This window comes from Paroedura picta, chromosome 8, assembly GCF_049243985.1.
Source record: "Paroedura picta isolate Pp20150507F chromosome 8, Ppicta_v3.0, whole genome shotgun sequence".
NCBI classification, from domain to species: Eukaryota; Metazoa; Chordata; class Lepidosauria; order Squamata; family Gekkonidae; genus Paroedura; species Paroedura picta.
In genome coordinates this window covers 69146790-69171654 of record NC_135376.1, presented here as the reverse complement: position 1 = coordinate 69171654, position 24865 = coordinate 69146790, and the positions used below count along the sequence as shown (strand labels likewise).

Below are 24865 nucleotides of genomic sequence, written 5' to 3'. Positions count from 1 at the left end.
AGATAAACATCCAACACATATCTTAGAATATATAGATCTAAGGGCAGGATTATGACATATGTGTCACTATGCATAATGGTGAGAAAAGGAAACTATAGATAACACAAATAACCATAAATCATTTGGAAATATAACGTATTTTAGTACAAGTTATAAGAAGAAGAGTTATTTTTATACCCCACTTATCACTATCTGAAGGAGTTTCAAAGCGGCTAAAATTACCTTTCTTTCCTCTCCCCATAGCCTCTGTTAGGTAGGTGGGACTGAGAGAGCTCTGACAAAGCTGCTCTGTGGGAACAGTTTTAATAGGACTGTGAGTAGCCCAAGGTCACCCAGCTGGCTGCATGTGGAGAAACAGGGAATCAAACTCTGCTCTCCAGATTAGAGGCCATGGCTATTAACCACTACACCAAGCAGGTGTTTCTATTTTTTACAAATCATATGCTGGAAAATTGCAGTGAATGTGCTCTCCAGCTGTTTTTGTTATGTGTGAATCTTAAAAATGTTGAGTTCCACATACCCATCTACAGGGTACAGAAGCGAAAATCATTGAGTGCAGGGAAATCATGTACTTCTTATGCAAGTTTTAATGCTTCAAGTGCACAGTGCTATTCCAGAATATACACTGTTTTGCATTGCTCACTTTCCTAAACAATAAGAAGATTCAGGGCAGAAAGCACCCTTTTTTCTTGTGGGGAGAGAAAATACTGTAGACTTAAGGTGCTAATTTGACTTTCATTTCTTTACAATAACACCCCCAAGTATTCGACGTACGTTTTTAATATAGTTAAAGTATTGTCAGTTTATTTACAATAAATTACTTCCTTACTTCAATCAGTGAATTGCTTTATTATAAGGCATACAGAGTGGCCAATGGCTTCAAGTTTTATTTTTAGAGGGCCAAAAAGGAAAACGTAAACACCATAGATTTCAGGAAATATTAGAACAGAAAATCTCTGGTCTGAGGATATTAATTTATGATTACAGAAAAAATTAGGATTGAGGAAAAGATAAATTCCACTTTCACTGGTGTCACTGTCCAGAATGTTACTCCACAAACTATATACATTTTGAATTGATTCTCTGAGAGGTTCCTTGTTTGCGTTCTTTACATCATATATTGGATACAACCCCCTGATTTGTTAGCCTAGATTCAAAGATTAAAAGAAAGCTGTATTTAGCCTTAAGCACCCATACAGGTTTACCAGGTCACATGTGTGTTTCAGCTTTGCAAATAGAGAAAGATCTTACAGCTGTGGTTTTTCCTATCCTGCTTTTCCTCCCTGCCCCCATATCCAAGGGCAGCTTGGTATCTACTTGGGATAGTGGACGGGGGTAGGTTGGCAATGATAGGAGAAGCCAACTAATTCTAGCTATGTCCTCATCCTTTTTTCTTGTAACACCGCAGAAGCAGACAACTACATTTGGGAGACATTCTAGGAACATTTATCCTGTAGGATATAAGAGGAATGCTGATATCCATATAGGTGCCAACCTAGTACAACCTCCCATTTGGCAACTGTGTCTATACCAACAGGAAGCATAACCAGTGAAGAGTCAAAATCCTGCCATGTGCCTCCGAAACCTATTACTCAAAACGCTATCAGAAGAATAATAGTTATGAGTCAGAAGGACACGAGCACCACAGATAACATAAGAAATTATTATCCACACTGTAAAGCAAGGAACCACATGCAGAAGTAAAAGGCACTGGGTAATTAACTACATACCACAATGCCAGATGAGATTGAGGGCTGGTCGCTTCAGAATAGAGACTTGCAGGAGTTACAACAACTTTTCTTTTTGTGAGGCTTTTTCAAAAACTCTGGTAACAAACTCACTGAGGACATGTTTTAACTTTCCACTAATCGTGCAATCCTATACATCAGTCATTCGCAACCATTTCTCAACACCCGTTTTAGGAACTCTTTTCAGGTTCCCAAAAGAACAGATAGAAAATCATTTAAAATAAAAGTGTGGATTACATGATTATTTTGACGAAAGTTGAACTTTCTAACAACTGACATCTTATGTGACAAAAAGGGTATTTCATTGGTTCAGTTACCAGGGTCCCCCATAAAACCTTGGCAATCTCTCTCACATTTTCTAGTCTATAGCCCCCATCAAATGTACTTGGACCTCCCAGGGGGCAATTTGGTCCAGCTGGGAATGGCTGCTGTATTTAACCAGAAGTAAGTCCTTCCAACTTGTGGTGGCGCAGAATTCCAGAAATATCCTCTGCAAAGTGCCTGTGGACCTGCCCTGTCTCCTCTCTGCCAGCGGGGCTGTGAGGGCCGTCTTCCTCTTGCGCAATGCCCCAACTGGCCTTCCAGGCCCCCACCACCACCAAGGAGGCATCTGAGGAATGCAGGCACTCCACAAAGGAGGCAGCTGCCATTCCCATCCCCTGGTAGAAGTGAGCATGCCTGTCTGCACTTCCCCAACACCTTCCCTGTGGGCACTCCACTGCTGTTCGCTGCCTCCTCGCTACCTTCTTATTCAGATGGAGTATTAATATAAAAGCCTTCAATCCTTTTCCAAATATGATAGATTCTATTTTGAAACAATCATAGCCTGAAAAAGAACTAGTAAGATGTCCAAATTGCTACCATCAAATAAATCAGTCATGTTACCAGAACTATTTTTATTGTCATATTTATGGTAAATCCAATAGATATTAGGATATATTGAGAGCTATTGAGAGCAGCTGTTAAACGACTTATTACAAGTTGTAAACTGAAACAATTATATACATTTCAAAGTGGAAGGCAGGGAGCATAGTGTCTTATGCTACGGCCCTCCACTTCTACTAAAAGGAACCACATTTTATTTTGGATTATGTTAAACATTTGTATCCACACAACACTTAGCAAATGTACATACTATTTAGATGTAAAAAAACCCACAAACATTTGCAGAAACTAGTCTTATTAGGCTTTTCTAGTTTGTGAAAAAGTTTTGGTCCACACACACACAAGAAAACAAGTGAACGTAAGCATGCATACAAACACTTGTTTGTTCAATACCACAAGGAACATTCTCTTGAAGGTAAATCATAATGTGCTCTCTCTTCCTCTTCAGATGCATAGTCTAAAGGAAAACCAAAATTGTAATCAATAGTTACAACAGGTAATCTTTTCCCTCGATTCAGTTCTCTTGAATCTTCATGCTGAGGTTCCCTTCCATAGTCTGATGAAACTGAACCAACTTTCTTGCGTGCAGAAGATAGCTGATGCATTTGGCGTGAAGGGTATGGTGCAAATCTGCTTTTCCCTCCTCTGTGAATTCTATCCGGAAGGCAGACTCTCCTATAATCTTCAGGGCAGTCATCCCTATAATATGAAAAAAAACGAGGTTCAAATTTCACAAGCTGACACTAAAAAAGCTTTTGTCTACAAAAAGTACAAATATAGGATGTGAACACAGGAGACAAATAAGCTGTCCTTTATTATTTCTCTTCATAACTGATTTTTTCTATTTGGTAAAAATTTGTAAAAGCAGGCTTTGTTTCCAAAAAAAAAATTGGGGGGGGGGTGAACCAGCGGTATTAAAAAGGAATTTAATTTTTTCTTGATTGGTATATCAGTGGAAAAAAGTTTACTCATATAGGCCCTGGTGAATGTGTGCAGTGTCTCAGCCTCCAACCAGGAAGGAATTTCTCTGAACCTGTATTTCTCACATACACAAAAGGCACAATCCTGATATGCACATGCAACTTTTCTCTTCACTGGAAAGATTAATGACTAACTGTATTCAGTTTAACATAAAGCATAGGAATGTTACCAAATAGATTGTTTCAGTAAAAAAAATTCCAAATATATGTTTTTGTTCGGAAACATTCTTCTTCAAGCCACCACAAAGTGCTACCAAGTTGCAGATGACTGAATCAGGCTTTCAAGGCAAGAGGCTTACAGAGGTGGTTTGACATTGCCCACTTCTGCACCACAGCCACAGTCTTCCATTCAAGCACTAACCTGGGTTGTGGCTAGCCTGGGCCATTCAAAGTCAGGGCCACCATAAATGGCATGAACACATTGTTCCAATCTGACCTCCCTGTCTCCGTTACATAAATAACAGAAACATATGCCAGAACACAGAAACAGGTTTGTGGATTACATTGGGAAAGCATGAGCTCACTCCGTTCAGAGCTGATCCTGGGACTTCTCTACCAAGAACTCGTTCGATGCTCTTGTTCACAGCCCCTTGAAGCCGTAGCCTTTCAGACCAATGTTGGCTTTGTTATTATGTCACTGCGAATATATGTCAAAATTCTGATAAATGGATCTCATTTTTGCCATTGCTGCAATCCTGTGCCGATTTATTGGTAGCTGATCTGGTGAAGTGAGCTCTGACTCAACTCTGCTTAGGATAGCACTGAAAATTAAGTGCAGGTATATCTTTTCCCCGCAATTTAGGTAGGAGGAAGGAATTCACTTTTGAATGAAGAGGTGGTGCAAGGGAGAAAAAGATTCTGTAGTAAGATATTAATTATGGTTAAGCGGGAGCTAACCTTATATCTACACTTTTATCCTCAAAGCTGACTTCACAAGACTGAACTTATTAGTCTTTTACAAAGATTATTTTGTTTGCAGGACTACCTTCTGACAAAAGAGAAACCGGCAGGGACATGAGGTGATTATTTTTCTGCCATTTAGGTAAAGGTATCCCCTGTGCAAGCACCGGGTCATGTCTGACCCTTGGGGTGACGCCCTCTAGCGTTTTCATGGCAGACTCTCCGGGGTGGCTTGCCAGTGCCTTCCCCAGTCATTACCGTTTACTCCCCAGCAAGCTGGGTACTCATTTTACCGACATCGGAAGGATGGAAGGCTGAGTTGACCTTGAGCCGGCTGCTGGGATCGAACTCCCAGCCTCATGGGCAGACAGCTTCAGACAGCATACCACTGCCTTACTACTCTGTGCCACAAGAGGCTCTCTGCCATTTACTGAGCAGATATTTGAATAAGAAATGCAAGTCAAGGTTCCATACCCATTAGGCGCAGTTTATTCCAAAACACACACCTATTTTATCAAAGGTACTTTTATGCAAGCTGTATAAAGCCTTTTGCTGCTTTGTTTTATGCTAATTAAAGATGACTGACTGACTGGACAGAAAGCAGTGACATGATGGGCATAGATGAAAAAATCTTTACCTGTAATTTCTATTATAATCCTTATCAGAGACATAATCTCTGCAAAATATGGGAGAATCTGGGAAATGCTCACGAGAAGGCAGAGACTGACATCTAAAAGGCACAAAACAAATGTAAAACATATTAGGGTAAAAAAATTGACCTCAGTGTAAAATAAATATATAATGTACTATATAAAAATAGCATAAAAATGATCCAGTCTAAACTTTACTTTGCCAAAATGTATTTAAAGAAAAAGGGCATTTACAATTTGTTAATTATAAATTTTTTATTCCATCACAGTAGTCACACAATTGCCATTCATCATTCCATAAATATGACAATCTATTAGAATTTTAATCTGCTAACAGGGATAAACTCAGGGATTCATCAGAATAAAAAAATCTGCATCTGTTTATCAGACTGTTCAGGCTACTAAACAGAAATTGATTACAACTTAATGCCTGGGACCCAGGTCTACTTACAATTGTAGAAGGGAATACTGTGTCCCAGATTCCCACAGTCTCACCCCTCCAACTGCAATCTCCTCTACAACATCCCATGCAATACCCCCTAAATTACAATTGGCTTTGTGGGAGGATGCAGTAGTCTTGGAGAAAGGGGAGGTAATATTCTGTAGAGTTACAATAATGAATAGCAACTGCTGACAAAGGCAGGAATCTTTTGTGTACAGCTTCACTCACCTTTCTAAATATCCTTCATTTGACACCTCATCATGAGGTGGATGGTCATTAAATGGCCCCATCCTTTGTTCAGGTCCACTGTCTACAAAATCTGTCCGTTGTGCCGGCTCAATGTAATCCTCATAGGACTGATGTTCATTAAAAGATCGGCATCTTGATTCAGAATCTCTGTCATCAAAATCTTCCGCCATCTCTCTTTGTAATTCATTGTCTTGTTGGCAGTCCAGGAAAGGTCTCATCCTTTGCCCATGGCCTCTATTAACAAACTCAAAATCTCCCACTGGCGGCTGCATGTCATCGTGAGGGGGACGGTTGTGAAAAGGTCTCATTCTTTGCTCACGCCCCATGTTGAGGAAAGGCCGGCTTTTAAATTTCATACGTGGTTGAAACTCTTCATTAGATGGCTGTGCATAAAATGGTCTTGGTCTTTGTCCACGCCCCCTGTTAAGCTGCATATCTGTAGGCACACCACTGTTAGGAAAATGTCTCTGCCTCAGTTCACGGCCCATATTAACAAAGTCCCCTGGTGGTGCACTCTCTGGAGGGTTGTCATAAAACCGATCATCAGGAAAAGATCTTTGCCACTGTTCTGAGTCACTGACGGAAAAATCTAACTCTTCCTGATGCCTTTCTTCTTGATAGTCATCATAAAACGGAGGTTCAGGGAAATGCCTTTCCCTTATTTGCATGAGTGGCTGCAAATCTTCTTGAAACTGGAGGTCATGATATGGTTTGCGCCGCTGCCCAGGACCCTTGTTAATAAAATCAAATCCTCTCAACTGGATCTGTCCTGGCATGTCATCGTGGGGGTGGCATTCTTCGTAAGCTCTTAGTCTTTTCTCAGGCCTGTTCAGAAAATTGAAGGTTTCTTGTTAAGAAGAAAACCCCCTCAAAATTAGTAAAGCATTAACATTCAACTTAATGAAAGACACTAGGTGAATATTTATTCTTTTGTTATAATGCCATATTCATGCAAAACTTACAACAATTTCACCATTACAAGAATGAGCTGCAGAAGCATCACAAAAGCTTCTGCTGAAATAAATGTTGTTAGTCTCCAAGGAGCCACTGGGCTTTTGTTGAGTTTTCCTCAGAAATATATGGCTCAAGAATTTCCTTTCCCTCCCCTGTCTGGAATAGGGTTGTGCGATCCGGCGCACTTCAGCCGCTTCAGCGATCTCTGCAGCCCAAAGTGGCCAGCGCTGTAGCACGGAGGGGAGGGGCACTGCCTGGTGTGCCGGTGCCGCTGCTGTCCCTCCCCTCCATGTTGCGGTGCTGGCTGCTTCGGGCTTCAGTGATCGCTGAAATGGCCGAAGTGTGCCGGATCACACAACTCTAGTCTGGAACAAAATAAAAGTTTGTCCTGATATCTGAACACAAAACTGTAGTTTGTTCTTAGCCTAGAAGCCAGGATTTGAAATCACAGTTTAATCCTAGTTTGGAATCCTGGTTTACAGGCAAGGAACAAACCACATGCCATGCACAATACGGATTGTTCTGATTCAAGAAGTGCTGAGTATTGAAGCTGCCTGTGAAAACAAGGGCAGGAGAGAGTGGAAGTGAGCAAACCTGAGAACTCCAGAGACTTTAAAAAAATAATGACCAAAAATGGTTGGTTCATTAACATCTAGAAGCACTATAAAATCAGAGTCCAGTAGAACCTTTAAGACCAACAAAGATTTATTCAAGGAGTGAGCTTTCGAGTGCAAGCATCTGACGAAGAGTGCTTGCACTTGAAAGCTCACTCCTTTAATAAATCTTTGTTGGTCTTAAAGGTGCTACTGGACTCTGATTTTATTGTGCTACTTCAGACCAACACAGCTACTCATTTGAATTTAAAAGCACTGTTAATGCTTACATGGCAATTTTAATCAGAAAAAAAAAATCTTTGGCTGTGATTTAAATACTTCAACACTTTAAAATGTTGTTCTCTTTTCAATTAAGGCTTATGCACTAAAAACTGAACTTCATAATCTTAGCAAGTTATCTTTTTTCCTTACTGCTTTTCATTCAAGTAAAAGAAATGTCATCAATTACCTTGGGAATTCTTCGCTTGGAAACCTACCAATACGTCCATCCATTTCATCTGGTAGAGGTATTTCTAAATCAGCATCCCATATATTCATTCCAAGATTGCTAGATAAAAAAAAAGTTACTGCTGGGGGGGGAACAAATGTAACAGGCTTTATTTCAGTGATGACAGAGGGAGGCATTTCTGTGTTAATTCTGTACCTTATACATTTTCTGTGGCTGTATCTGCACATGTCCAATTGCATGTGGGACTGCACTGAAAACAAGACAATGAACTTTTGCTCCCCCCTGCCCAAGAATAACAAAATAGGAAAAAAGGACAGATACTATTTACAGGTGTAACAAAGTCTTGCTGGCACCTATCATTATAAGGTGACAGTTGATAATTTAGAGGTGCAGTGAGAAGTTAACAGCCATGTTTTCCCCCAAAAACTAGAGTCTAAGACACCACAGTCACCTAGCAAAATATTTCTTTCAGCCCACTCCTCTAGAGGGAATATTCTACCTATCTCCACCTCTTTTCTAGTTTTGCCTGCCCTTGCTCAAAAGACAGACTTGAAGACTTTTGAAGTCCCTTGAGACGAGACCATTCCAACTGATCATTCTTTCACACAAGCCTTATCTAACGCAGAACTGGAAGAGACTCTCCACTTTCTCTCCCTCCCACCTTCCTATCAGGCTCCTTCAGTCTTTCAAAGGCTGCTCTGCTCACAAGCTAAACAGGACTAACAGGGATTGGTGCTTGTTTCCCTTTGCCCATTTATCAGTCCATCATATCCAAAGTCTAAAGAAATAAGTACTGGATTTGTATAAAACTCATGATTACCTTGATAATTTTTTTAAAAATGGTCTTTACTTACCTTCTCATAGGCTGGGTTTTGAGATCGTTCAAATATATATCGCCATCCATTTGTTGACCACGAGCCTCCCCAAAAGCTAAACAGATTTTGAGAACATCAGTATATGCGGGATGTAGGTTTGTAAAATGTGGAGGAGGGGGCTACTAATGGTATCTTCAGTTATGCTACAAGCAAGCTAGAGCCTGTCCCTGTATTACTTTTTAAAAAATCCAGCAGTACCTTGTATAACTGATTTCTTTCACATTACAACACTCAAATACATGTTGTTGCATTACACTGAGAATATCTTTTAATTTACGACAGCTGCTTGTTTGCGTGAACATGAACAAACAGAACACACATCTCAGCCACAAAACTGTGGTACAACTTACATGTCAATCGTGAAATTCCTATATCTTAGGTTTGGGAGCTACAGGTTTACATGCTATGGGCTCATGAAAGCACACTGCTACAAAAAGTACATATGTTCGTTCGAAAACAGCTTAAAACTGGATTATCAAGAGACACATGTGCAAATGACCAATTACATGACCAGGATCCAACATCCCTATTTGTATAGAAAGAGCTTCCACATGTAAGTTGGCAATTTCCACTTCTTATAATATCTTGCTGTTCCCCCCATTATCCAGCAATAGACTTTTGAGTTGTAGGAGGGTCTGAAGAGGTGCTAGAAAAATAACAGTACTTGTGTGTTTTTCAAGTGGATCCTAGTTATGGTAATTGCTATGAAAATACAGTGTATTAAAACACCTCCCATGGAAACATCACTGAGTGGAGACTATCCTGGAAATATGTGGGTTGACACTGCTGCCAGTTACAGAGTGTGTTATAAATATGTTTAAAAATTGTTTATATAAAATATAAAATTATTATAGAATATATTATAAAATATATTATAATTTATATAATATAATATAAATTTATAATGAAAATTAACTTATAAAATTGTTAGTGTTTATTGTTGTTCAGCGCCCTGAGCCGACCTGCTGGGAGGGTGGAATACAAATGAAATAAATTTAAAAAGAATATTCTATGAAGTAGCACAGGTCTACCTTGGATTGCTGTTTCTGGATCCCAACCTTCAACATCAATCAAATATCTAAAGGGAAACACACATAGATATGGATCGCTATAACAGAATATTTCATTGAAGTGAAAGAAATAATCTTTAATGTAATACTTACCTACATATAAGGTAGCCTGTTCTATTAATTCCATTAGTACAATGTACGCCAATTAGTTTCTCTGTTTAAAAAACAAAATGTAAATTGAATAATTTTAATATAAAAGTAGCATTAATGCATCACAAATATTAACTAAAAGCATAGTCCACTGACTTAGAAAGGTATAACACTGCTTAAGCTATCGTGATTAGATGTTTCTGAAACTGTAGTCCTTGACACTGTATATGTGAAAGCAAGAGAGTAAACTATGGAGTGAAAAAGCATACATTTACAGAAATACTGCATTTCTATTTCCTGTTCTCATTACCAAAAGCATGATTAATTTGAATACAGTCTCTGAAACATCCTAACAGTCTCCAGGTTCAGATTTCCTTATCCTCCTTATTTATTTACAAGCAAGCTGGTAATTAACCAGATGTTATACAAGGTTTAAAATAATATTACTATCAGAATATAAATCAGAGAATTATTCAGCCAAAAATATTAATTTTAAGAAAGAATATATATCTCCGAGGCCTGTCTAAAGTCAAGGCAACTTTTTCTTCAAGATGAAGTGACAGAAGTGATAAAGAAGATTAAGATGACAAGGTGCCAGGTCTGGATGGTCGAAGAGCTGAATTTTATAAAGTATTTCTTGATAAAATTAAAATGCCTTTAACAACCTGCCCCTTCCAGAAAACTATAGATGTGGCAGAGCACTGAATGTTCTGCATGTTTTGGAGGAGGAAAGTGAATTTGTAACTCTTGAACAGTGCCATTCACACACAACCCTGTGTTGATGCATGGCAAACTGGCTTTGTTTCAAATAAGAGGACTTTAAAGGATGGTTTGTGAAATAGCATAGTGGCTTCGCCAAACAAAGAAAACAGCCAACAATACTCTGGGTATGTCTAAAGCAGATCTTTGGCCTCCAGACAATGGCCACAATCCAGTAAGTTGTTTTACATATTTGGTATAGCCTGAACTCAATCCATTTGGAATTCCTTTAATAGTATTTTTTTTCTTGCTCCAAAGCACAGATCTCTCTCAATACTCCAAAATGTACTTTGCCTAACTGCAGAGAGCATCTCAGAATTCATATAGCATTATATTCTTATATCTGGTATCAGTAAGGGCAAAAAAAATAAAAACTGATATTATTCTTGATAAGATCTGAGAACTCTGGATCCATAATAGATAAATTGCAATTCATAAAGTATACATTTACAGGTAAATACCATTATCAACCTTAAATAAAGATGCAATTCATTACCATTTCCTGCATTTTCCCACAGGAACTTTCTGACCCATTTTTTGAATTGTAGAATAGTAGGATCATCTGGGACTTCAAGTCCAACAGTATACAGTTTCTTATATTCTACAGTTTTAGGCAGATCCTAGCAATAAAATGGTGAACAAAATTGCAACAAATGTTAGTCATTATAATACTATACAGCCATAAGAGTAATACCACTAGCCAGGAATTTGGGGATGATCTTTGATGCTGAGGCAACTGGACTGGTTACTAGTCTGTTACCGGATCAAGTTCAAGATTTTGTTTTTGATCTTCAAGGCTATGCGCAGTTTGGGTCCTACTTACCTGCAGGACCACTTACCTCCTTATGCCCCCCGAAGGGTATTTCGCTATGCAGGTATGAATTTGTTGATAGTCCCAGAACCCTGGGATGTGCACCTAGCCTCGACCATGGCCAGGGCCTTTTCAGTCCATGGCCCTACCTGGTGGAATGAGCTCCTTGAAGAGCTGCGGGCCCTGTCGGAGCTCTTGAGGTTCTGCAGGGCCTGCAAAATGGATCTCTTCCACCAAGCGTTTGGTTGAGGCTAGGCATGATGAGTACCTGGGAATTTCAAACTCTCTCACCCCCCAAGTTCTTGGGTATTAGACCTACCCTGCTGTATCCATAGCCCTATCCATTCTGGCCCACCGAATCGACAGTACTGAGATCTTTCAGTTATACTGCCATCTTGTCTTATTGTGTTTTATTGCATTTTATTGTTATGTTTATTTGGGTAAAATTTGGGGATTTTATTGTTATAAGATTTTATGTACGATGTTTTATATATGTGATGTAAACTGCTGCAAGCCAGTTCACTGGGAGCGGTGGTCTAGAAATCAGATTATAAATAAATATAAATATTTAAAATCTAGAATAAAAACAAACTAAAAGGTTGAGGCTCTGTGCTGGAGGGGCAACTCAAACATTTATTCTCTCAGGAGCTTAAACAGGCTAATTTCCTCTGTCTTTTTCCTTTGACTCTTGACTGCTCTCAGCATTCTGGGGATCTGAAGCATCCTCATCTGTCTGTTTTGTGCAGTTACTTGTTCTTCTCCTTTTGGTTAATTTATAAAGCCATATTTTTCTCCATACTTGGAGAACCCTCCTTTCTTATCTTTGGATAGCCTTACTTTCCCACTTTTGTGATAGACTCAGACTCAGAAACTGGATATTAAAGATCTAAGCCAGGGGTAGTCAAACTGCGGCCCTCCAGATGTCCATGGACATCTGGAGGACCACAGTTTGACTACCCCTGGCTTAGATCTTTAATAATTGTAGTCCATGGACATCTGGAGGGCCGCAGTTTGACTACCCCTGATCTAAGCTGTCGTTATCAGCTCCCAATCAGCATAAGGCCACATGAAGCAGAATGGGAAAGTAGAATTCTGAAGTACAACCTGCAGATTGAAGATTAGTGTCTCATATTTTTAATCCTCTGCATAAAAACTTCCTACAAATGAAAAGATACCACATCAAAGAGAAAGGGTTTTTTTTACATGGGGTGTGAAGTTTTCCACTTTGGGGAATTAAAAAAAAATTACATTCTACTTCTGTAGTCTGAAGTGATATAGTCCATTTTATCACCTCAGCACCCTCCCACGTTTTTCTGCTGCAACTGAAGACCTGGCATCATGATATTTTCTTTCTTTTTATAATTCTTATTATACCACTTCCCCCTTGTTAGCTATATTGTATTATTAGTGGTCAAGTTCCGAAGAACTACTTTAAGCATTCTCAAAGCAAGTTCAGCATTGAGTGTTCCAGATTCTTTCTATGAACAGCAGATCCTAATGCAGTATCACAAGCTGCTTATGAAAACTAACCAAAGTGGTTTTCCTTGGAGCACAGGAGGGTTACTAATCAGGAATATTCAGGCTCACATTGCCCTTAGGTATGTGAAACTAGTTGGATCCTGACGGTAGTAATAATATTCAAAGCATCTACAATCAGTGAAGGGGGGCACATCTGACTTGCAGAGACAATTCATATTTATTAGTCAAGGAACACAGCTTCGTAGCATATATATATATATATATGTATATGTATATGTATATATATATATGTATGTATATATATATGTATATATATATATATGTGTGTGTGTGTGTGTGTGTGTGTGTGTATGTGTATATATATATATATATATATATATATATATATATATATATATATATATATATATATATATATATATATATATATATATATATATATATATATATATATATATATATATATATATATATATATATATATATATATATATATATATATATATATATATATATATATATATATATATATATATATATATATATATATATATATATATATATATATATATATATATATATATATAATGAATGTTCTGGTTATTGTGAAAATAAAAGCAACTACATTGACTAGGATTAAACATTAGGAATGTACCAATTTGTATAAATTATGGCACAGTAAACAAGCACCCCATCTTCATATTCCTTTTTCTTTCTTGGAGAGAATTAGGGCATGCCTATATTGAATTCAATAGAACTAGGTCATAAGACAATGCTATTATTAGTCTTTATGACTAGTGAGCAATTAGCATTTTGTGGCCAGACAATATAAATTCTGTGTCAGTCCTTCCTTTTGAGTTCTCAAACTGTTGTAAACTAGGCAAACAGAGCGAAGTTCATTCTGTTTTTGCTAACAAGAGGCAAGCAAGCCTCACTTTGAAATGCTGTGCATGTTATAAACTCTCACTTGGTTGGCTTCTGAGATTTAAGGAGAGTCAACCCACATTCTTTCATATCTTACTCATAAGGACTAGAAGTTAATTTCTCCAAACAAAGCTTAATGTTGCATTCTGCAGAAATATCACATTTCACATTTTGATGAGCTCCTTAGGAATCACAGCATACATACAGTCTGACTGATTATAATCTGAAACCTGCTCCTTGAAGTGGAGAAGCTAGTTCTGGTTTTCTTTTAATCTTAAAAAAAAATTAATTATAAAGTGTTGGATATTTGGCATGAGAACAGCTAAGCATCCAGTGTCAAAGTTGAGGGCATATTGGTATCCTTATGACTGTCAGCTGTTATGTACAGTAATATCAACTGAAAATGTAATTAATGCTTCTTTTTGTATTAAACGTATTAATAATTTAATTAGCAATAGCCATATTATAATCATATATCTAATTCTGAACAAAGATCCTAGGATGAAAATCAAATATCCAAACAATGGGGTCATGTTCAAAAGGGCTGGTAGAGGGAAGGAGAAATTAGAGAAAGTGGGGGTGGGGGAGGGGAAGAGAGGAAATTCCTGGTAGGAGGCAGGGAAAAGGGAGAACAAGATGGGAATCCCTGGTGAATCTTATATTCATTGCTCTCATATTCTCTCTTCTTTCATGGAACCCAAGGTGCCATATATAGGATCTCCCAAGGGTCTCCTTTATCTCCTTAGATTCAGGTAGATATTTGGCTGTCAACATAATAAAATGAGAGGGTATTCTTATAGTGGTGTCTCTTTTTTGCTGTTAATAATTCAGGCACAGTCATTAAATAGTAAAATCTCATTGTGAAATAGGGCAATTCATACTACCTTGATCCCCTCACTATATGGCACTGAAAATATTTGAAGTATATTTGAAGTCACAATATTAAAATGGGTCAGCTCATAGTTTCTGATACCAGCGATATGATGGACAATATCACCAAGATTTTCTACTAGCAGTGACTACCAACCATGTGGTCCATCTGTTTCTAGAATACCACTAAATAGTACAAAGCAAAGATTTCTACAATTATTCATTTACCTTAGTATTATAGTATCTTCTTGTATACGTTAAATCAATAATCAAGCCAAGCTCCACATTCAGAGCTTTCATTGCAGCAATCAAATCTTTTGGTGTGAATTTCTGGTTTGGAGTCAGTCTCTGGTTGATTGACTATGATGGGTAGAAAAGAGATGTAAAAGAAAATATCCCATTTCCATACATGGAAAATAAATCTGAGAACCTAAAAATGAAATCTAGATATCAAAATTAACAAGTAGTTTTTAAGCATAGTACAGATTAAAGCATCAGTTTATAATGCTAAGGCAAACGGGGAAAAAGAAAACCTTTTCTAAAGGTGCTATATATTTATATATAGACACAATTCTTTGGCATTTAAAATATCTTAAACCAGCTGGGACCCTATGATAAATTGCAGGAAGGGAAACAATTTGGAAATCTCCCCATTATTCCTATTCCCCCTTCTAGAAAGTTCTCAGAGTCCTCTTAAATATTTCAGGCAGAAGCTCTTTTTAACAGGATACCTTTTAAAATGAATATTTTGAAATATATATTTTCTTGCATACACACAGGCTACATTTAGTAACACAGAGAAGATCCTTGTGCACAGTGAGGCAGGAGGGAGGGACTATGTGCCTGCACAGAAGATTATGATCAACAGTTACAAGTAAGTACAATCCTGTTTTGAAATTTGGTCTTCTGTGCAGCCCCCATTGGGATTTTGCCAAGCTACTCATTAAAAAAGAAGTGGGCTGAGGTTCTCCCAGATGATCTTATCAGAACAAGGAATGGAACACCACTTTGCCAACCTCTGTCTCTTTCCTTGCCTGCAGTTACAATGCATAGTGTCTCACAAAGTAGCTACAATGGATCACCCAGGTAGCATTAGTCAGGGACTGCCATTGGCTGAGGAAAGGCACCATCTCCCTAAATTTAGGTGGAACTGACAAAGATATTCTAGTTTGAAGGAAGGTGTTGGCTAATGTGCCTGAGCATCCTTAGAAGGATATGCCTGATGCCCAGTCTTCTGCCAAGAAGAGTTCCTCCTCTTTGCTTAAGGCTGGCATGTAGAAAATGGCCCCTGGGCAGGATCTTGTTGTCTAAATGACAGCCAAGATCTCTGCTCCCTTTGGAATGGGTACCACTGCTGATAGAACAATCTCTGCCTAAACTGAAGGGGAGCAGAAGTAATCCCCAAGCACTGGTGCCTGGTGATTTTTTTTTAATTGGGAGACATTATCATCAGCTTTCTCTGAAGTAGAGATTGGATCCTTCAAACAGCAAGTCTTCTGCTCTGTCCCTCATTTCTGTTGGTAAGGTCATGGACTGCATTTGTGGTGGTGCAAGACAATGGAGGGTGAAAGATTGAAACAAAAGGCAAAGAAGAAATGGGTGTATAGTGAGTTGGAGGTCCAACCCCCTCAGCACCTTAATTTGAAAGGCCTCTCAATATTTTTTCTGGGTTTTTTAATAACAAAGATTGATAAAGGTACAAGAATACCTTAGAAAATCTAAAATAGGAAGAATTATCCAGAAAAGGCAAAGAACAGGAAAATGAATCAACTCCATCAGTGGTGATGATGGAACAGGGGGATCGGGGCACTGCTCCCTCAAAGCACAGGACAATTTGAGCAGAAAAATGCATTACAGCAGCTCCAAGGTGGAGGGGTGTCCCCTTGGTGAGCTTTTAAGCTAGGAAAAAACATCTTTGCAGCTGGCCTGCTAATGTGCAGTCTGCAATGTGTGCCTGCACAGAAGACTGAAGATGAACAACCATTTTATTCTGCAGATAACCTACGGTATAACTTTCTCTGTTTTGTAAAAATACTAACCCATGAATTAACAGGCGTTTTTTTCCTTTGGTTCAGCAGGTTTAGGGGTAACTGTATAGCTGCAAATTAAAAAACTGATTCACCCCAGAATGAATAAATGACCTGAAAAAAGCAATTTTTACTACAAATCTGTATAACTGAAGTCTCTAGATCCCATTTCAGTAAAAAGAAACTGATTAGTCTACCATCTCATAGCATACAACTTTGCATATTTTTGAGCAACACTGTCCTTTATCAGATAGTAAACAACCTGAACTGCCTGTTCTTGAACTAGTGAATGACTCCACCTAGAGCAGGCAAACTAAGATGCAGCAGTGGAACAAGTTGTATCTGTTATCTCCTTCCTTCGCCTAAATTTTAAGGAATAGATTAGCCAGATAAAAACTGATAAAAACCTCCTGAATAAGACTCCTGGAAAACTGTTCACTGGGAGTACAGCACAGCAAAGTGTACTTGTAGGACAAGTAAATCGACTGCTTACTTTTGATGTCTTTTGAACTGTAACTGTCTTCATTATGTTCTGCTCAGGTTCAAACTACACACCCTTAAGGGATTTCCTGATGTGATTGTGATCCGAACATACAGACATACAACTTCTTCTTCTTCTTTGTGATTTTCTTGATCACTCCTGTTTCCCCCCCCCAATTTAATTAGCTCCAGTACAGAGATAAGAGACACACCCTGTCTTTACCGGTCTTCTTTGCCCATTCATTGCGGTGGGCACAGGTCCAAACTGGTTTAAATGGTGATGCCCAACTTACATGGGATAAGTTAACAGTGAGCTCATCAGATTAAACCCATCTTTTGTGTTTTGTGATGGGCAGAAATGTAGGTAAATACAATTTTACACATTTTATACATACCGCTTTCAAAGGTACTTTGAAAGCAATGAATCGGGTTCCAGGAATAGGCTGTCCAACTGGAGGTACATTCCGCCATCTGTTATTAAAAAAAATTAAAGTTGCATTTAATTTTGCATGTGTTACAATGATCCAAGCCTACAATTATATTGTTTTGCAGAAGGAAATAAGGTCCTATTCCACAGAAATATGAGTAATGCAGAAGACTCCCTTTGATATCAACATCAATCACCTGTAGATGGAGACTAAATCCAAGTTCTTGGGGGGGGGGAGGGGGGGAGGGGGGGAGGGATTCTGTCCTACCAACAGCTGGTGAACTGTCAAAAACTCATAGTGAAATTATTGGTTTGGTTCTGTTTCAGCTCAATATTACAGAATTTCAGTTGTCCATATGTTAAAATGCAGAATGCAGCAGCCAGGGTCCTCGCAGCAACACCATGGAAGCCTCACATCCAGCCCATTCTCCAACAATTGCACTGGTTACCAGTCAAATTCTGGACCAGGCTTAAAGTTCTAGTAATTGCCATCAAGGCCATACATGGTCTGGGCCCAGTGTACTTGAGGGACTGCCTCTCTGCCTATGCCCCTCAAAGCGCTTGGCTCTTTGCCACCTCTAACCAGCTAGTGATTCCTGGCCTCAAGGAAGTCTGCTTGACCTCACCCAGCACCAGAGCCTTCTCAGTCTTGGCCCCCACCTGGTGGAATGAATCCCCAGAGGAGATCAGGGCCCAAACAGAACTAAAACAATTCCACAGGACTTGCAAAAGGGAGCTCCTCTGCCAGGCATTTGGTTGCAGTTGACTGAAGCTAGACAACATCTACTGTGCCCCCGAACCTCCCTCCCTTGAATCCATACACCTGAACTGACCAACCATGGATCTGTTATCTTGTTACTCTTTTAGAATGTTATCTTCTCTGTTTACTACTATTATTATTACTGTTGCCATTCATTCGATATAGTCATTGAGTTTGATGTACTGTTCTTGTTCCTATATGTTTCATACGAACTGCCTTGAGTCTTAGGGGAGGGTGGTAATGTAATAAATAAATAAATAAATAAATAAATAAATAAATAAATAAATAAATAAATAAATAATTATGCTTATGTACCACACGAGGTCACAGGATTCAAGGTCAAGTGCAGCAAACTACAAAAGTGGTTCTCAATAAAATATAAAAAGGAAGATGTTAACATATCAAAACAGTGTTTGTTGTTTGACTAGTTGCTCCTGATGCAGAAAACCATGGTACCACATACACAGTTAATAAAATTATCTACTGTGCATGCACTTTTGGGAAACCATGATCATAAGCATATCCATGTTCAAAATCGTATCAGAATTGATTATTTACCAACTGTAAGACACTTTGTTCTGCTACTGCAGACTTTCTCAACTTTTTAACACTGAGAACCCCCCAAATATTCTTTAGGCTTTGATAAACTTCAGAAGTGGGGTGATCATGCAACATATGGTTGGGAAGCTTAGCTGTACGCATGGCCACCTGGGGCCCCTCTTCTTCCCACCTACCCCAGACCCATCATGGCCATTTTGGAAGGGGGGGGAGCAAGTTGACAGGACCATATATGGTCATATCACTCGATAAATGTTTAACAAATTATATGTATGTATGTATGTATGTATGTATGTATGTATGTATGTATGTATGTATGTATGCATGCATGCATGTATGCATGCATGCATGTATGTATGTATGTATGTGAAGAGCCTCTTGTGGTGCAGAGTGGTAAGGCAGCCATCTGAAAGCTTTGCCCATGAGGCTGGGAGTTCAATCCCAGCAGCCGGCTCAAGGTTGACTCAGCCTTCCATCCTTCCGAGGTCGGTAAAATGAGTACCCAGCTTGCTGGGGGGTAAACGGTAATGACTGGGTAAGGCACTGGCAAACCACCCCATATTGAGTCTGCCATGAAAACGCTAGAGGGCATCACCCCAAGGGTCAGACATGACTCGGTGCTTGCACAGGGGATACCTTTACCTTTATGTATGTATGTGTGTGTGTGTATCTATATCTATATCTATATAGATATAAGATATAACTCCCACCGATTCAGGAAACCTTTCCAGGGCTTTCAAGAAACCTCTGAGTTTCACAAAACCCTCATTGAGAAAGCCTGTACTACTGCATACTAATTTTAGCTATCTCCACTGTAGTCAGATTAAAGTGTATAGCCGTGTTGGTCTGAAGAAGCAGAACAAATTTAGAAGAAGAAGAAGAGTTGGTTATCATATGCCGCTTTTCCCTACCCGAAGGAGGCTCAAAGCGGCTTACAGTCACCTTCCCATTCCTCTCCCCACAACAGACACCCTGTGGGGTGGGTGAGGCTGAGAGAGCACTGATATCACTGCTCAGTCAGAACAGTTTTATCAGTGCCGTGGCGAGCCCAAGGTCACCCAGCTGGTGGCATGTGGGCGAGCCCAGAATTGAACCTGGCATGCCAGATTAGAAGTCCACACTCCTAACCACTACACCAAACTGGCTCTCGAGTCCAGTGGCACCTTTAAGATCAACAAAGTTTTCATCAAAATATGATTTTTGTGTGCATGCTTCCATGATATTGTACCTGAGGAAGTGTGCATGCACACAAAAGCTCATATCTCGAATAAAACTTTGGTGGCCTTAAAAGTGTCACTGGACTCTAAATTTGTTTCACTGTAGTTGGTTCGCGATGGTAATTTATGGCTAATTTACAGCCACCAGTCTGGCAACTGTACTTATGGTTTTATGCAGAGCATTTTCTATATCATTCTAATACTGAAGTTCTAGTTACTAGTATGTTTGTGGTATATGCCAACACTGTAGATATTCCCCATTAAAAAAATTGTTTAACTATCTACAACTAAACTATCAATTTCTACAGGTTAGTGAACTCCACTTAGATCATGCATAATGCTTCTTTAAAATATTTCATTATGGCACAAACACATGCCATAAGAAATCTGGTAAACTTTAAGATTTTTGTTTTTGCTACTACAGAGTCACCATTTTAAGAATTCAACCTATCATGGTAGGATTTTTCTCGATACCACCATTTTTCTCTATACCATCATTATTTCCTAATTTTCTTAGGGGGTGCATTTTAGGAAATTCAGGTGCTGGCTTAATACAGTGCAATTTTCCCTTGAGACACAAAAGTTGATACATAATTCTAAAATACCCATGTCAAAGTGAGGGAGTGACCACAGCAAGATGATCTATTAAATTTATGTGTCCCATTTGGATATATAGTCAGTTTAAAAAATAGCAGAAGTATTTCTTCTTCAAATCCAAGGTTACCATAGGAAAAGTTATGGGTTATCTGCCCTGGGTTCAATGCTGTTAAGAAATTAGATGCATTCATGCACTTCCTGGGGTTTCTGCAGCTTTTCTACAATCTTTCTCAAACCTGATTTACTGATAAGTTTTGGGAAAGATCACAGTAGTCTGGTTGGCAGCTAAGTGGGTAGGAAAGTTTGTATTTTCCCACCCCCATGAGAGTTTCCCAGCAGAGCTCATTTCTTCTTTTAACAGAGGGCTTTAAAAAACCCACCCATTTTATTAGATTCAGGTGGGTAGCCATATTGGACTGAGGCAGCAGAACAAAGTTTGAGTCCAGTGGCACCTTTAAGACCCAAAAAGGTTTTATTCAAGTTGCAAACTTTTGTTTTTGTTCTGAGGAAGTGTGGAAGCACGAGGCTTATACCTAGAATAAAACTTTGTTGGTCTTAAATGTGCCACTTGACTCAAACTTTGTCATGAATATTTTATTGATATATTGTTGTAACTATATTTCTTACACACAGGGTGGATAAAAATCAATTATTTTTTGATTTTTAAAAATCAGTTTAAAACATTAATTTTTTAAATTTTAAAATGGGATTTTTAATACATATTGTAGTCAAAAGGTTATTTATCATGAAATATGGGTAAGTTTGTAATTATGTAGCAGGAGGCTGTATATTTATGCAATCTTTAATTTTTTTAAGTAAATAGATTAAATTAATCCACAGTACCATGCTCTCTAAGGATAGATACAAATGGGTAGCCGTGTTGGTCATGTATGAAGATCATAGTCTGATGAAGAGTGCTTGCACTCGAAAGCTCACGCCCTGAATAAATCTTTGTTGGTCTTAAAGGTGCTACTGGACTCTGATTTTATTATGCTCTCTAAGGTTTCTGTAAGATTATTTCTATCTAATCACAGATGCTTGACATTCTCAGAACTGTTTTGTGTTTGCAGAGATAACATTTCTTCATAGCAAAAATGTTATAAACAGAGTTAAGAGACCTCAGTCCTATTGGTCCCCCACAAATCTATGCATACAGAATCAACCAATGAATATAAGATTGTTTGGGATGGAATCAGTCTGGAATTGATTGCAACTGAGAGTCTGCATCAGGACCTATATACCGTAGACTAGGGATTCCCAACTAGGGGTCCATGGGAGCACTGCAGCTTTCCCCTCCTTCCTTTATAGACTCAGCCACAAGCTAGGGAACTGACCTGACACCTTCCATTGCTCCCCCCCCCCCAAGCATGAGTGAGTGAATTCTCTTATGGCTTCTGTGCCTGGGAGGGGGTAAAGCCTGCATGCCTATTCTTGCCTTAAACTACCTCCCCTCTCCTACCTCCCCTTTAGTTCTACCTCCCCTTTAGTTCTCTTTGAGCCTCTCTGTTAATATGGGTGGTGATGTCACTTGTCATGATATGTCACTTCCGGGGGTATGGAAGGGAGGCACAAGGGAGCCAACATCACTTCTGTGGCTCCTTGAAGCCTGAAAAATTATTTCAGGGGCTCTTCCACAGTCAAAAGGTTGAAAAAGTGCCTTAGACATATGTATTCAGAGTACAAACCTGACTAAATGTTGCAATCATATCAAGTGATCCTGGCCAGGGATAACTGTGTTACAGCCCAGCCTCAAAGTGAGAACCAAACCAAGGGGATAGAAATTAACAAATGCACTACTGAAGAAGGCTGTATGCAATGCATTCAAACTAAAGGAACGAGACTTAATTTCAGTAAAGGACACAAGACAAGCCTAAAAAGGAAATTGGATCTCTGATTGAGGGTACCCATGTCCAAACATGGACATTTGCAGATCTGCCTCCTGGCAAGAGAGCAGTAGGATGCAGGTGGGTTTTCTAAGAACCCCAGAAGGCTTTTCAGAAGATGAATATTCAGAGTAGTTTAGCAGTGGAATAGGCTGCCTAATAAGGCGGTAAGCTCCTCCTCACTGGCAGCCTTCAAGCAGCGGCTGGAGAGATATCATGGCTGCTTTAGGCTGATCTTGTATTGAGCAGAGAGTTGGCTAGATGGCCTGTATGGCCCCCTCCAACTCTGTGGTTCTATAAACCTCAAGGATTATGCACACTACATCTTGAGAAGGGGCGTTGGAATATGCAAGATCTGCAGTGTGTATGATACAACAGAACATGGAGATTGTCCATGGGGCACTGGAGATTTGTGTTTAGCATAGTTAGACTAGAAACTTCCTGGTATTTTCAAATAATCTCCTCCAGTGCCATGTCTTGCTCAGTTGGAGATTTCCTACTCCTTTGAGAACACTTTATCCCTGCTTGCCTCCAGAACAAGACGATGAATAGAACAGTTAGACTATTAGGACCCTCTCTCTTGCTTATTTTAAATCGTTTGTTTCTCTTCACAATAGAATTGCCATACTTTTAAACAGCTTGGTGTTTTGTTCACTCACATATTTAAACTTTGCTAACACTTACATATGCTTTGGCCATATCATGCTGATTGCTTGTTGCACTGATGTTTACTATAGACTTCATAGAAACACTGAGCAACAGTGTTATCTGACAGAATTTTGTACAATATCATTTTCTCAATAGAAATGATAAGAATATGGTATTGTATTTCGAGTTAGGACTGTAATTCTACAACAGAACAGGCTTTTATACAGGCCACAGAATTCAACATCCTGATATATGAAACAATGTCACATTTTCCTCTGCCCTTTTCTTTAGTAGAATGTTTCTATGACCTGAAATATAGTTGCCAGTGATTCTCATTATACAGAACTGAGTTACTTGGAAACAGATATTGGAAATTAAAAAAGAGCACAAGACAAAAACATTACATTAAGTCAATCTTTATTGTAGAATCAGAAACTAGAAACAAACATAATGGTATCCAGCAGCAGCAACTTTTGCCTTTGATACTGAGATGTTAATTTCAACATTAATAACTAAGCAATTTCAATATCTGCGGGAAAATTACAACACTGATAAATATTTGAAAGTTAGAAGTTACAAAACCTCCAACATTTTACAGGAGAGTTATATTGGTCTGCAGTAGAACAGCAAGATCTAAGTTCAGCAGTATCAACCAAGATTTCTGGGGTATAAGCTAAGGAAGCTTTGACTTTTGAAAGCTTAGACCTCAAAAATCTTGTTTGTCTCTAAAGCTGCTACTAAACTAGCAGAGTTACCAAAGCAAGATCAAATCCCTCTTTTCATAAAATTTAGGAGAAATGAAAACTGCTGGTTTGGTTGTGAAAGAACTGGCTATTTTATAAGATCCTAACCTTTTTTTTTAATATTGTTGGAGATATAAGGTATGTGATCTCATGTGTTAATCTCTAGATCTATTTTTTGTCAAACCATGAAACAACTGAAAAATTCCCATAAACAAATTTTATGCTATTGTTATGACTAGTCTTGCATAGGGTATATATTTGAAGTCATTTCTCAAAAAGTAATGATTCTTAAGCAACTGGAAATCATGAAATTTGTAAAAACTCCCAGAAGACATTAAACTACAGTGAACATGGAGACCAATAATCCATTGAACACACAGATGTAAAATTTAACGCAATAATTCGGTGCAATGAACACTTTTGAAGGTATCAGTCACAATTCAGTGTACATCGTGTCCAAATGATTGATATGAGATAATTTTTTTTTAAGTGGGGCATATTTCTTTTATTTTGCTATTTAGACTATTTCTATGCCAAGTCCTGTGTGAGGCAGCTTACATTTAAAAAACAAAAAGCTTTTTTAAAAATCTAAGGTAAAATCCAGAAGTAAGATCCTGGGTAAAAAAAAAAAAGTGTTTTAGCCTGATGCCGTAAAGTAAATAAAACAACTGCCAAGCAAATCTCCTGAAAAAGGGTATTCCAAAGGCAAAGTGCCAACAAATAGCCTATCTCTGGTCCTGCCTCACCTCTGAAGGTGGGAGCACAAAACACAGGGCT

General features: G+C 38.7%; 1 protein-coding gene across 5 annotated transcripts in view; it reads right to left on the bottom strand.

Moving 5' to 3' along the window:
* Positions 1–813: 813 nt before the first annotated feature.
* The window catches only part of LOC143843709 (uncharacterized), a 35360-nt gene continuing 11308 nt past the window's right edge, over positions 814–24865 (bottom strand). For 4 of the 5 annotated variants that reach the window (XM_077350229.1, XM_077350228.1, XM_077350232.1 and 1 more), the window contains 10 exons: positions 17651–17726; positions 14977–15108; positions 11161–11284; positions 9909–9969; positions 9777–9823; positions 8725–8800; positions 7871–7969; positions 5834–6679; positions 5151–5243; positions 814–3332 (listed from right to left, as the gene is read on the bottom strand). In XM_077350229.1, coding sequence (XP_077206344.1) covers positions 3020–3332; positions 5151–5243; positions 5834–6679; positions 7871–7969; positions 8725–8800; positions 9777–9823; positions 9909–9969; positions 11161–11284; positions 14977–15108; positions 17651–17726 — 1867 coding nt within the window. In that variant the 3' untranslated portion in view covers positions 814–3019. The remainder of the gene's footprint in view (positions 3333–5150; positions 5244–5833; positions 6680–7870; positions 7970–8724; positions 8801–9776; positions 9824–9908; positions 9970–11160; positions 11285–14976; positions 15109–17650; positions 17727–24865) is intronic. The other variant, XM_077350230.1, reaches the window with a different exon arrangement.